Source organism: Terrapene carolina, unplaced genomic scaffold, assembly GCF_002925995.2.
Source record: "Terrapene carolina triunguis isolate 2854851 unplaced genomic scaffold, T_m_triunguis-2.0 Scaffold66, whole genome shotgun sequence".
NCBI lineage: Eukaryota > Metazoa > Chordata > Testudines > Emydidae > Terrapene > Terrapene triunguis.
Genome location: NW_020664417.1, coordinates 96,779,087 through 96,791,681, shown reverse-complemented (window position 1 = coordinate 96,791,681; position 12,595 = coordinate 96,779,087). Strand labels below are relative to the sequence as shown.

The window sequence follows — 12,595 nt, the reverse complement described above, 5'->3', positions numbered from 1 at the left end:
TACTGCAGTTGAACAGCATCTTAGCCTGAGTCAGCTGGCACAGGCCAGCCGCGGGTTTTCAATTGCACCCTCAGTCCCTCAGCTTTCGGTCGCTAAACTGGGGCAGCCAAGGGGGCCAATGTTCTGACCGGTCTGGAGGTCTTTTGCGATGTGGGCAGCTGTCCACTGGACGGAGGCTACTAACTCATTTGACACTGGTCACCAACCTGTCATCCCACAGTCACCACTTAAAATCCCTGGCAACCCCGGGGGGAAAGGGTGCCTGTCCCTGGACCAATCCGCTGAGCCCTTTCTTGCTCAGTCAGCTGAGAGCTCTAGCTGGGAAGAAATGAGGCAGTGGTTTGTCGGTGTCTGGCTTTGCGATGAGCTCATCTGTCGGAGTTTGTTGCAGCAGTAGCTGATCACCACTATTTCCCAGCAGTGCTTGGCAGGCACTTCGCTCCCCCGGGCTCATCAAGCAAAAGAACAAACATCCAGCAGAGGAGCGTTGGAGAGTTGCCAGCCAGGTGCGTGTCGCCTTACGCACCTCTCGCTGTCATTTTGTCATGGACTTGCAGCTCTGTTCAGTGCGCATGTGGTACTGGGCTTAGCACGGCCGGAGCAACACAGAGCTGACGGCGCGCCATGAGGGCGACTGCTCACTTACAAGCACCTCTGACTCCTACTCTCCCCCCACTCCCTTCCCTGACTGCTGAGCATGTGCTCCAGGGAGCTCTGGGGAGAACCCGGACTCCGCTGCTGTTCAGACAGTTTCTCCTGTGATGCCATTTCAGCCGAGGGCAAAAGCAGCGCGACTAGCTGGAAAAAGAAGGCCCTAATCCTTAGTGCTATCGGTGTGAAAGTGAATGGACAAAAGGCAATGAACTGCTACATAAACTGCCTGCACCAATATCTAGCTCAGGGGGGAAACTCCCACTGATTTCAGTGGAAGCAGGGTTAGGCCAGTGCTAAGCAGCGTGCATGTGAAAATCCCACCCTGGAGAAGCCCTGTGACAGTAGATCACAAGTTCTCTCTCCCCGCTGGTGCAGGTTTGTTCACTAGTGTATGGTCCATAGCGTTATCCTGCTTCAAAGAACAGAGGTTCCATGTACCTTCGGAAACTGATCTGCAGTCAAATACACCTCACTGCTTGGATGCTTTTTGTTTGTTTGTTTTGTTTTTGTTGCTCTTCAGTCTAAATTTTCCATAGTTCAGTTTCATCCCATTACACCAAATACCAACCTCTGTTTCCCTGCATGACTGCTTGCTCTTTGGAGCTTACACCCTTCAAATGTATGTGCGCATTGTAGCTGTTATACCCCCACACACACACCCTTGTACCAGTGTTTTCCTGAGGGGGTTCTGCGGACTCCTTGAAGTCAGTGACTTATTACCTTGCCCGGATATTAAAGAAATAGGATCAGCTGCCTAAAGAGAGAGTACTTAGGGTGTGGGCTGAGCAGTCCTGAGGGAGGAACCGTAGGAGCAGCCAAGCCTGAGTAGAAGGTTTGAGCAGAAGTTTGTTATATCATTGTTAATTTTTTGTTGTTAAATACAAACCCAAGGAAGGGGGTGAGCTTTGAGTCTTCCCAGTGTGTGGACACTGGTTTAGAGCAGGTTGGAAATTACATCTGCTCACACCCCTCCTTAGTGCTCTTATGGAAAAAATTCCATTGGATTTAGTGGAGATTAAACCAATAGGGTTCTGGAGACATAACTCTGAAATCCCTAGAGTGTTATATCCCTACTATAGGCTCATATAGGCTTGTTTAAACACTGATAATGAGGGTATCCTTCTCTATTCACTTCTCTAGGGTTTGTCCATAAGGGATGGTCCCTTAGCCAGGCAACCCACAATAAACTTAAGCTTTCCTGCTCGACCAGACCCTCCAGCCCAGTACTCATTTAATGGCTTTTTTTTCTGCATATCCACCTTGTCGTCATTGCCTTTGTGTTACACAAGTGCCAGGGACTGGACTGGCTGATCCGAGTGCTAATTTATTTCACTCCGTTAAAAAATGACTGTGTATAATTAGATTTGCAACAATGAGGGGCTGGAGGGCTCAGTGTGTTGCCTTTCCAGTGGACTAGATCAGCGGTTCTCAACCAGCGATCCGTGGCCCCCTGGGGGTCTGCAAGCTCTTTCAGGGGGGCTGCGGAGCCCCACGGCTGGCTCTGAGCTCCGGCGCTGAAGCCGGGAGCAGCGTGGGGCTAAAGCCAGCAGCCCCAGCCAGGAGCGGCGCAGGGCTAATACCAGCACCCCATCAAGCCCCCGAAGCCGCAAGTGGTGTGGGGCTGAAGCTGGAACACCCCCCCTCTCCCCCAGCCAGGAGCAGCACTGGTAGCCCCCACACACAACTGTACACAGCCCGTAGCTACCCCCTGCCTGCACCCTGAGCTACTCCCTCACTTCACACAGCCCCTAGCTACCCCCGCCTGCACCCTGAGCTACCCCTGCCTACACACAGCCCCTAGCTACCCCCTGCCTACACACAGTCCCAGCTATTCCCCTGCCTGCACCCTGAGCTACCCCCTGCCTACACCCTGAGCTACCCCCTGCCTACACACAGCCCCTAGATACCCCCTGCCTATACCCTGAGCTACCCCCTGCCTACACGCAGTCCCAGCTATTCCCCTGCCTGCACCCTGAGCTACCCCCTGCCTACACACAGCCCCAGCTACCCCCTGCCTGCACCCTGAGCTTACCCCCCTGCCTGCACACAGCCCCAGCTACCCCCTGCCTGCACCCTGAGCGGTTTTTAAACTTTTTGAAGTGAGTCCCCGCTTTGAGTTATATTTTTTTGGTTGTGTCCCCCCACAGCCCAGACATGCTCGGTGGCCAACTGAATGAGTCAGGGGGTGGAGGTGACGTCCCTCCCTGCTGTGCGGAGCTGGCTCGAGCCAGCCTTACTGTGGCGGTACACCAAACAGGTGTAATTCATAAAGTCAAAAAGGCTGAGAACTTAACATTTGGATGGCAGCAGCCCATAAATCCCAGCGATAAGAACATAAGACCATACTGGGTCAGATCAAAGGTCCATCTAGCCCAGCATCCTGTCTTCCGACAGTGGCCAATGCCAGGTGCCCCAGAGGGAATGAACAGAACAGGTAATCATCAAGTGATCCATCTCCTGTTGCCCATTCACAGCTTCTGGCAAACAGAGGCTAGGGCCACCATCCCTGCCCATCCTGGCTAATAGCCATTGATGGACCTATCCTCCATGAACTTATCTAGTTCTTTTTTGAACCCTGTTATAGTCTTGGCCTTCACAACATCCTCTGGCAAGGAGTTCCACAGGTTGACTGTGCCTTGGGTGAAAAGTGACAGCACCTCACTGCCTGGCAGTCACATTGAGGGGTGGGAATTCTACCGCTAACCTTGTGTCACCTCCCCTGTCCAGGGTTTGCTGTTTGAAATATATTCTGCCCGCTGTACTCTCAGACTGGATTTCTGTATAGGAGCTGGGGATCTTTTATTTGCTTAAAGCTATCAGGGTGAGATTATTTACAGGAAAGACCTGAAGCTTTTACTAACAAGACACAATGAGAGACTGACCTGAACCAGAACCCCAGATCGGAATCCTCGCATCCCTTTGTACCCTTACTCGCAAGAGCACAGGGTTAAAATATAGGCAGGGTACAGGTTTGAGCATCTTCTTCATCATCATGCTGTTGGGAAGCTTTTAGCTAAGCCCTTGCCTCATAACTTGACAGCCACCTGGCACCAATCTCATTAATATGTGATCTTGGTCCCCTACCCGGTTCACCGGTTTTTCTCCTGTGCTTAGGTGCACAATTCTGCTCACCTGCCCTAGGCAGGATCAAGCCCAAGGGGGTGTAACATGCAGGGCTGCGGTTTGATCAGGTGACCTTTTCAGAGCAGAGCCCGGGGAGGGTGGTGGCGACGCAAAGGGCAGTCTCTAGAAATGCAGTTGAATAAAATAAAAGTCCAAAATCATGGACCTTATTGTAACCTTTTATTTTTCCATTCCATTTTTAGTGCAAATAACCAGACCCGTGAGTGTGCTGTGATAACAGGGGACACTTGAGAGCGTAGGAGTTGCTGTATCGGAGCCGACCTTTAGATCTAAGCTGGCTCGCCAAAGTAAATAAAACCGATTGTCCTATTTTGCTTGGGGGAGGGCTAACCTCACAATGACACCCTGGGAGAACGAAACCTCCCACTGAGACCCCCAGCATGGTCTGACCCTTTGTGTCACCGAGCTGCTATTAACAGATCAGACTCACATGGTACTTTCCATTGAGGATCTCCAGGGTGGGTCGGCATCATTATCTCCACTGTATGGGGTGGGAACCTCTCCAGGATGCCCTGAGGTTGGATTGCTGCACTCCCTACAGCCAGTCCACGTCCACCCACGATCAACACAAGGTTTTAGCCTGGAAAACCTAGAACTGAAGACCCCTGCAACAAAAGACCGGCCTTGCCTCTCTCTCTCTCTCAGGTGTTGCAAGGTTTAATTGCAGGCCAGGCCAGATTCTCAGCTTGTGTAAATCAGAACTCTACTGAAGTTAGGTGCGGCTGATTTGCATTAGCTGAGGATCGGACCCAATATTTGTAAAGTGCTTTTGAGATCCTTGGATGAAAGGGACTATGGAAGTGCCAAGTATAATTAAGCTCTTCAGGACTGGGACCTTGTCGTCTTACTGTTTGCAAAGCACCTAATGCACCTCTCGTGGGACAGACCCTGAAGTGCTTGCTCAGTGCATAGTCAAGCAAAACTTGAATTTACCAGAGTGAAGAAACGAGGCAGGCCCTTGGGATTTGACCCAGTTTCTATTTTGATTAGTGTCTCCCTCTTATTTCTACCACCTCCATTTCCCATCATTTTGATTGGAATAAGCATCTGCTCTCGTTAGCCAATGACCAGTCGGGTGCGTATCATAGCTTGCAAAACTCTTGGCAGTGCTTTTGACAGGCCCTGCCATGCTCAGTCAGAATGAAATCCAGGAGCCTGATTCTCCATTACCCTGCCCACTCCATGTTGCCGTTTACACCTGCGAAAGTGAAACACGACTTCCAAGGTGCAGAGAATGAAGAAATCAGGCTGGGTAGTACATTACACCCCCTTCGTACAACCATGAATGACTACAGTGAGTGTAAGGTAGTGGAGAATTGGTGGCTTTTCAGTGAAATGGGATCAGGGTCTGTCTGGATAACAGCATATAGTTCTATATGATCTGGCCTACTAGTCATTGAAGACAATGAGACGCTTTCCATTGACTTTAATGACTAAGGGGATCAGGCCCAGATTATTGTCACATGGCTATTCTTTGTGATTTTTCTTCTGCCCTCGCATTCAGAATATTGGCCTTCTCTTCTAATAAACAAATGCCCACAGCTAGTATTGGATCAAATTCTCCAATAATAACCAGTAGGGTGATCAAAATAAAGGAATTTCAGTTTTGTTTTGTTTTTTATTGAAATGATTTCATACTGATGAGGTGCTGGATTGAATTAACTAGTGATTGAAATGAATAGAAAACCCGGTGTTGTCATCAAGTATAACACTGTCATCCTCCCAGAAACCCTATTCAGACAAAATCTAGAGTGACCCGTTTTAGGGCTTTGTATTTTATGGGTTGGCCATGTCTTCAGTATCTGGTTGAGCATGGGTGGTGATGCCCTGGGGGTGCACATCTAGATGTCTGACCAGGATCATAAACAGAGACTAAGGCTAAAAAGTACATCCCAGTCTTTACACCCACCCCGTGCATGCTGGGGCAGAACTTTGGGAGCTTATTTAGCATAGTTTGGATGCTTGTGTAGTGCAGATGTGATCAATAAAGGTCATAAGCCTAAAGTTTCAAATTACTAGTGATTTTGGGTACCCAACTTGAGACCCTTTTAAAGAGGGCCTGATTTCCATACACTGCTGACCAGCTGCCCTCTGAAAACCCAGCCCATTTAATGTCCCTCATGTTGAGGACCCAAAAAGTGAGGGATCCAAAATCACTAATTGTTTTTGAAAACACAGTCCATAGTTTGTCACTCTAGAGGCTCAAAGCATTGATTTAAAGAACTCCCCTGTGACCTGGAATGTAGCCATGAGGTCATCTTTTTGGCCAATCACTTAGTATGAAGATGTTCCAAGTGAGATGCCTGCATTGGAGAGAGGATGGAGATGGTCTTCTGGGGCTGGAGGTTCAGGACTGGTGCATCCACACCTAGAGCACTCTGGCTACATTTAATGGTGATAAATATCAGGGAATTCAGAGGAAAGCCACACAAATGTTTACCAGGCTGGAGAAACCGACATGGGAGGAAAGAATTAAATACCAATAGCTTGGCTTCAGCAATAACGAGGAGGAACAAGATAAGCATCTGCAAGCGTATGAAGGGTAAACAGCCAAAGGGGACAGGGCTTGTTTAGGGTGATCAAAGGGAGAATGTTTAGGGATAAAGAGAGTAAAAATTTGTCAAGGAAAATTTTAGTATAACTGTTGTGGGGGAAAAGCTTTTTATTCCACAGCCTCCTACAGCTCACATTTAGTCTCTCCGGGGAGGTGGTGGAAGTGCCATCACTTAGGACATTTCAAACCATACTGGAGAATTTACTGGAGGGAACAATTCCACCCAGGCCCCGTGATGGACCAGGTGGGACCTCCATGGAGGAATGTTCCATCTGCAGTGACTGTATGAGGTTATTTTGACCTGAGAGATATTGCAGCAGTGACTCGGTAGCTGGGTCACCTTAAACCTATCAACCCCCAGTAGAGTGCTGTTGGGCAGCGCTGTAACACATGCCTGCTACACCACACTTCCTGCTCCTCCAGCTCCGGTGAACACAGCCCTAAGATCCCCAGATGGAGAGGAACCAGAGCAATTCTGCTGCATGGGGATAGACAGGATTTGGGGAACCTATGCAGCAGGACTTCCAGCATGCTCTTGCCCATAGAGGCACACAGAACTGGGCAGGGGCAGATTAGGAGAGGAGCAGAGTCAGTGGATCTGCTGCTAGCGGAATCCACCAGCCATTGCCTCCCACCGGCGAAGCAGGGTCTCAGCCGTCATGGGAGTTAACGCGGTCACAGGAGCAGGTGCAGAGCAGTAGCTGTCCCACTCCGCAGGCTGGGAGGGGAGTATTCCTGCCCCAGCACACACAGCCCATGTGCTCAGAGACACATTTGCTCCTCTGTGTTCAGTGCTGAGCAAAGGGGAGATAGCAAATAAAGGCAATCCAGTAACACTCTTCTTTTCCTCTCTTTCAGTGCCACTGACTCATGCCTCAACTTCACCTCTGAGTTGCCATGGCCAAGTTAGAGACCCTGTCTGTTCTTAGTGACCGAAGCTACCAGAGCCAGGACACCTTCCACTCGTTTGCCTCCAGGCCCTCTGAATCTGCCTCCCAAAACACTATGGGAAGCGTGGGCAGCGGAGTCGCCAATGAGCAAGAGTTTGCGATGAAGAGCGTGGGAACCAGGACCCAGAGCAGCAGCAGGCAGGCTGATGGCTCGCGGAATGGCTATTCCACGCGGGAGATCTCTAACCGTTACTCCGGGGAGGAGAAGACCTACAAGTCAGAGAAGATCTCCAACTCCCTCTACATCAATGGGGACCTGCGCAAGAGTGAGAAGATGAAGACAGACATTTGTGGGAACGTTACCACCAACAACGAGAAAAACCTGCCGCCTCCTCCCCAGTACAGAGAACCCAGTAACCCACCAAAGATATTGCCGGTCTCTGGCAAATTGGACCAGGTAAGATTCCGTTATACCTTGGTGCCCTGTGATGCTTGCAAGGCATAAGTCCAATGATGCAAATCCAGACAGTGAAGCAGAGAGAACAGGACAGGTCTTGGTCTGTAATTCTCAGTGGTCTGAGCAGAGTAAAACTTTACCTTCTGGGAACTCGTGGGATTGGTAATGAGTCTGTCACTGCTAGGCTACCAAGTCATGGTTAGGTCCAGATTTTTAAAGGTATTTAGACATTCTTAGCATTGCAATGTCTCTGTGAATTGGGAGCTGAAATATCATTTTCAAAAGGGATTTAGAGCCTGTGCAGGTGTCACATATGTACGCCTCCATGTAGAGAGTTGGCTAATGGCAACAGAGAAGCTAGACTTTTATAGGTCAGGCCTGGCTGTGAAACCTTGGACAAGTCCCTTCACCTTGCTGTGCTGAACTGATATTTGAAGTATTTTGAGATCCTCCAGTGAAAGGCTCTATGTGGGTCCAATCCAAAGCTTACTGAAGTCAGTTGAAAGACTGCCATTAATTTCACTGAGCTTTATCAGAGCAAATAATTGCCATCGCTAACGTTTTTTCCATACTAGTCCAAGGGCTTACTTTAGTTTTCAATAAAAGGGGGTATATTCCTTTTAAAAACACACCCTTATTGACTAAAGAAAAGCCTTTCAAAACATAGTCTGACGCAACAAATAGCACCATGGAACTTGAAGATAATGCTCAACAAGGAGCAATTTCTATCTGGGCTGTCAAACAACTCTGAACCATGGGAGGATGACACCTTTTTCTCTTACAGAGAAGCAAATGGTGATCACCTGAATAGAGTGTAAAAGGATGATGATAGGATCTTGGAACAAATTCTGATTCAGTTCAGTCACAGAGCGAGAGAGATTGAGGGGGGAATGGAGTGCTTTGAGCACAGCGCTGGCAGTAGTTACTCATGATGTCTGTCAAATATGAAATCCAAAAAGCTACAGTGTCTTTTAAAGTTGAGCAGTAGAAAACCATGGGGCCTGATTCTAAGCTGGGGTAAGTCAGTGTTGCTCCATTGACTCTAACAAAGCCTATAGAGTTACACTGATTTACCCCAGCTCTGGATCAGTCCCGTTAGCTTTTGTGTATTGTTACAAAGCCTGACTACGTTTGATATGTGATTCTTTTTTCCTTTGCAGAGCAATGAGCCCTTAGTTAGACCTTCAGCCTTTAAACCAGTAGTTCCTAAAAACTTCCATTCCATGCAGAATCTCTGCCCGCCGCAGAACAATGGAATAACAGAGAACAGAAAGAGTTTGAATCACACCAACAGCAATAGCCCATCTGCAGGCAAAAGCGGACTGGAGAAGACCAGCCTTAATAGGACTACAAACCAAGTGGGAGGTCTTTCCGATTCTGGCCGTAACTCTTTGACGAGCTTGCCCACTTACGGCACGGGCTACAGTCAGCACGTTGGCCCAATGAGTGCTTCAACTAGTCACATAAACCGCATTGGCACAACCTATGTAGATAAGAACATAGTGGGATACAATGGAATATCTACCTCAGACAGTGGACGGTCTTCAAGCAAGAGTACTACTTCTTTCAATAGGCTCAACCATCTGAACGAAACAATGCCTTTCCATTCACCCTCGACAGATGACGTTATCCAGGACCTGGAGGACAGGCTGTGGGAGAAGGAGCAGGAGGTCTTGCAGATGAGAAGAAACCTGGACAAAAGTGAGGCTGCCATCTTCCAAGTGTTTGAGGAGAAGCAAAAGATCTGGGAACGTGAAATGGAGGACCTCAGGCAAAATTATGCAAATAAACTGCAGCAGGTCTCCAAGAAGGCCCAGCGGGCTCAACAGGCCTTGCAGCTCCAGATCTTCAAGCTCCAGCAAGAGAAAAAAAAGCTCCAGGATGATGTGGGGCAACTTCTCCAGCAGCGAGAAGAGCTGGAGAAAAAATTTGTGGCTTTCAAGAAAGAACAGGCTGAGTTTCTTCCCAAGATTGAAGAAACCAAGTGGGAGGTAAGGGCCCAGCAAAATCACAGCATTATACTAGTTACACCAGTGACTGGGGAGTGAAAGCATCAGTCCATGCTAACATAGATCCCAATCCAGCAAAGCACTGGAACACTAATTTCAGGGGGGCTTCTCACATGCCTAAAGCTAAACACACGATCAAGTGCTTTGCTGGATCAAAAAACATTTAGTTAATCGAGTACAACAAAGAGGCCAAACTCAGATAAAATCCTCCGGTGTCTAATGGACTGAAGGATACCTTGCCCAAGCAATCTGGGCGTGAATAAATAATTGCTCAACATCAAAGATTAGTAGACACGTTGGCTTGTGGCCACAGCAGAACAGTGGGACCCTAGCCTACTGGATTCTCTTCCCAGCCTCCCTACTCTTAAATCATAGAACCTCTCTTTGCGCCTTATTTTCCCCAGTGGGGTGATAATCCCATAGAGATGTTGTGAGCTAGGGTTCATGAAGCATTTTGGGGTCCTCTGATTTTAGAAGTGCATGAACTGGTGGGAAAAGAAATGGGGGTTTCCATTGTGCCCATTTGCCTTTTATCTCTGTCAACATCTTTTACCTTATTCCCATTGGCGGCAGAGAGGTTGTGAGAATGGCACAACCACCATCAATAACTGGTGCCAATTATTATAATCCTTGTTACATCCGGATTTGGAAGCTTCTTCTGATCTGTTCTGTGGCATGTGGTAATACAGCCAAGGCTTCGTCCACACACCGAGTTGCTCTGGATTAACTAAAGCCGTGACCTCTTTTTAAACTGATTTCAGTTAAACCAGTGCAACTTTGTACGTGCACTCTCTTTAGTTGAGTTAAATCTGGTTTATGTTGGTTCAGCTGGTAGGTGATAGCTAAGCTGATGTATGTCAGGTTTAAACTGATGTGTGTCCACAAAGGGGTTTGCACCACTTTAAGTAAATCAGTTTTTAAACTGATTTAAACTAAACTGGTGGAACTTCTGTGTTTAAACAAACAAACCCTTGAATTCACAGCTCAAATGCTTTGTTTTTTTATTTGAGAGAGAGAGAGAGTTGGCAGTGATGCCTATAGTTAAGGCTTCCTAATACTTTCCATTATCAGACCCAGTTTTCAGTTGCTGACACGTTTACCAAACTTAAACATTTCAGGCTGAAATTTTCCATTCCTGGTCTCTGCCTCAGGCTGACTATTTTTAGAAGTAAGCTTCGGCAAACATGAATCAGCCATTTCCAAGAACAAAGTTAGCCAAAAGGAAGTAGTTTTGCCAATGTTAAGATGTTTGCCCTAATTAGGGTTGCCAACCCTCCAGGATTGTCCTGGAGCCTCCAGGAATTAAAGTTTAATCTTTAATTAAATATTATGTCATGTGATGAAACTTCCAGGAATACATCCAACCAAAATTAGCAACCCTAGCCCTAATGTTGGTTGGTTGGTTGGTTGGTTTCTGAAGAACTCTATCACCCCCGTGCACTGGAGTGGGAACAAAAAAATTTAGAAGGGATAATTCTGGGGTCAAGGAGTTCCCCCCTGCTTATCCCATGAAAAGCCTCTGATTTGGCCAAGTTATAAGCCACTGAAAATTGCCATTTGCACATGTTGCGCTCTTGTGAATAGCTCTCACTTGCTCTTCCAGGTGTGCCAGAAAGCTGGTGAGATCTCACTACTCAAGCAACAACTGAAGGATTCGCAAGCTGACGTCTCTCAGAAACTGAACGAGATAGTGGGGCTGCGGACTCAGCTCAAAGAAGGTAAGAACTTCCTGAAAGAGAAGGAAGAGCAGATCGTCACCCTGAAAGACTCCTACAGCTCCAAGACTGTCAACCTGGAGATCTGCGAGAATGAGCTGCAGAGAAAGATGAATGAGGTGCAGATGCTAAGGGAAAAACTCAACCACTGTGAGCTGGAGGTCTCTGGCCTGAAGCAGACGCTGGCCAGCATGGGGCACCATGGCCATTTCAATGCAGAGCTCACCGAGAAACTAAGGGACCCGTTGGCATGTGAGAGCGATGAGGCCAAGATGAAGCGCCAGAACGAGGACAGTGTCATTGCCCTGAAGAAGGAGGTTGAGCGGCTCCAGACGGAGCTGAAGCTGGAGCGCCAGCAGCGGGAGCAGCAGGTGATGGACTTTGAGGAGGAGCGGCGCACGTGGCAGGAGGAGAAGGAGAAGGTGATCAAATACCAGAAGCAGCTACAGCTGAACTACGTGGAGATGTACCAGAAGAACCAGCTCCTGGAGCACAAGGTGAATGAGATGACCACCAAGGCTACCAGCCCGCCTTACACCGAGGAGAAAAAACCATGGACTCCATCCAGGCTGGAGCGAATAGAGTCCACTGAGATCTAACAAGGGACCAAGTCAATAAAAGTAATTTTTATTACTGTGCATGTACTACCTACTCCAGCCAGTGATCTTCCTAAGAATAATGTGCTATTTTACCAGAGGTGTGAATGCACCGAACCCCCCCACCCTTACTCTCTTCCTCAGTGCTCTGTAAGTAAACTAACCGTGGATGTACATTGTTATACTGTTGATGATGCTACATCAGTTTCTCCTAGTACAGCTAGGAAGGGCCCAGTGGCCCTTTAGGAATCTGCTGTGACTGTTACTTCTCTATATGCTGCCATCCCTTCCACCATCATCAATTCCCCTGCCCTCTGCATTTGTTCCCCCCCCCCCCCCCCCCCCCCCCCCCCCCCTCCTTCTTTTTCCCCCCCCCCCCCCCCCCGCATCAGTTCATGCAGCAAAACAGTGCAAAGTGACAGGGTTTTTCAGGGCATTTTAGCCACATTGGCTAATAGAGCAAATCTCTGGGGATCAGAAGAACCGTGCAGTTCAGCACGTCACGGTATTGATGATACTTGTCTGACAGCCTAATCCAGTGAAGTGAGTAGGAGGTTTGCCATTGACTTCAGTGAA

General features: G+C 48.3%; 1 protein-coding gene across 7 annotated transcripts in view; it reads left to right on the top strand.

Annotated features, from left to right (window-relative positions):
* LZTS3 (leucine zipper tumor suppressor family member 3) overlaps window positions 1-12,343 on the top strand; it is a 140,515-nt gene extending 128,172 nt beyond the window's left edge. For 4 of the 7 annotated variants that reach the window (XM_024193798.2, XM_024193799.2, XM_024193797.2 and 1 more), the window contains 3 exons: window positions 7,211-7,699; window positions 8,860-9,690; window positions 11,312-12,343. In XM_024193798.2, coding sequence (XP_024049566.1) covers window positions 7,250-7,699; window positions 8,860-9,690; window positions 11,312-12,022 — 1,992 coding nt within the window. In that variant the 5' untranslated portion in view covers window positions 7,211-7,249 and the 3' untranslated portion in view covers window positions 12,023-12,343. Of the gene's footprint in view, window positions 1-3,980; window positions 4,086-7,210; window positions 7,700-8,859; window positions 9,691-11,311 lie in introns of all 7 variants that reach the window. The other 3 variants (XM_024193796.2, XM_024193794.2, XM_024193793.2) reach the window with 1 other exon arrangement.
* Window positions 12,344-12,595: the final 252 nt, after the last annotated feature.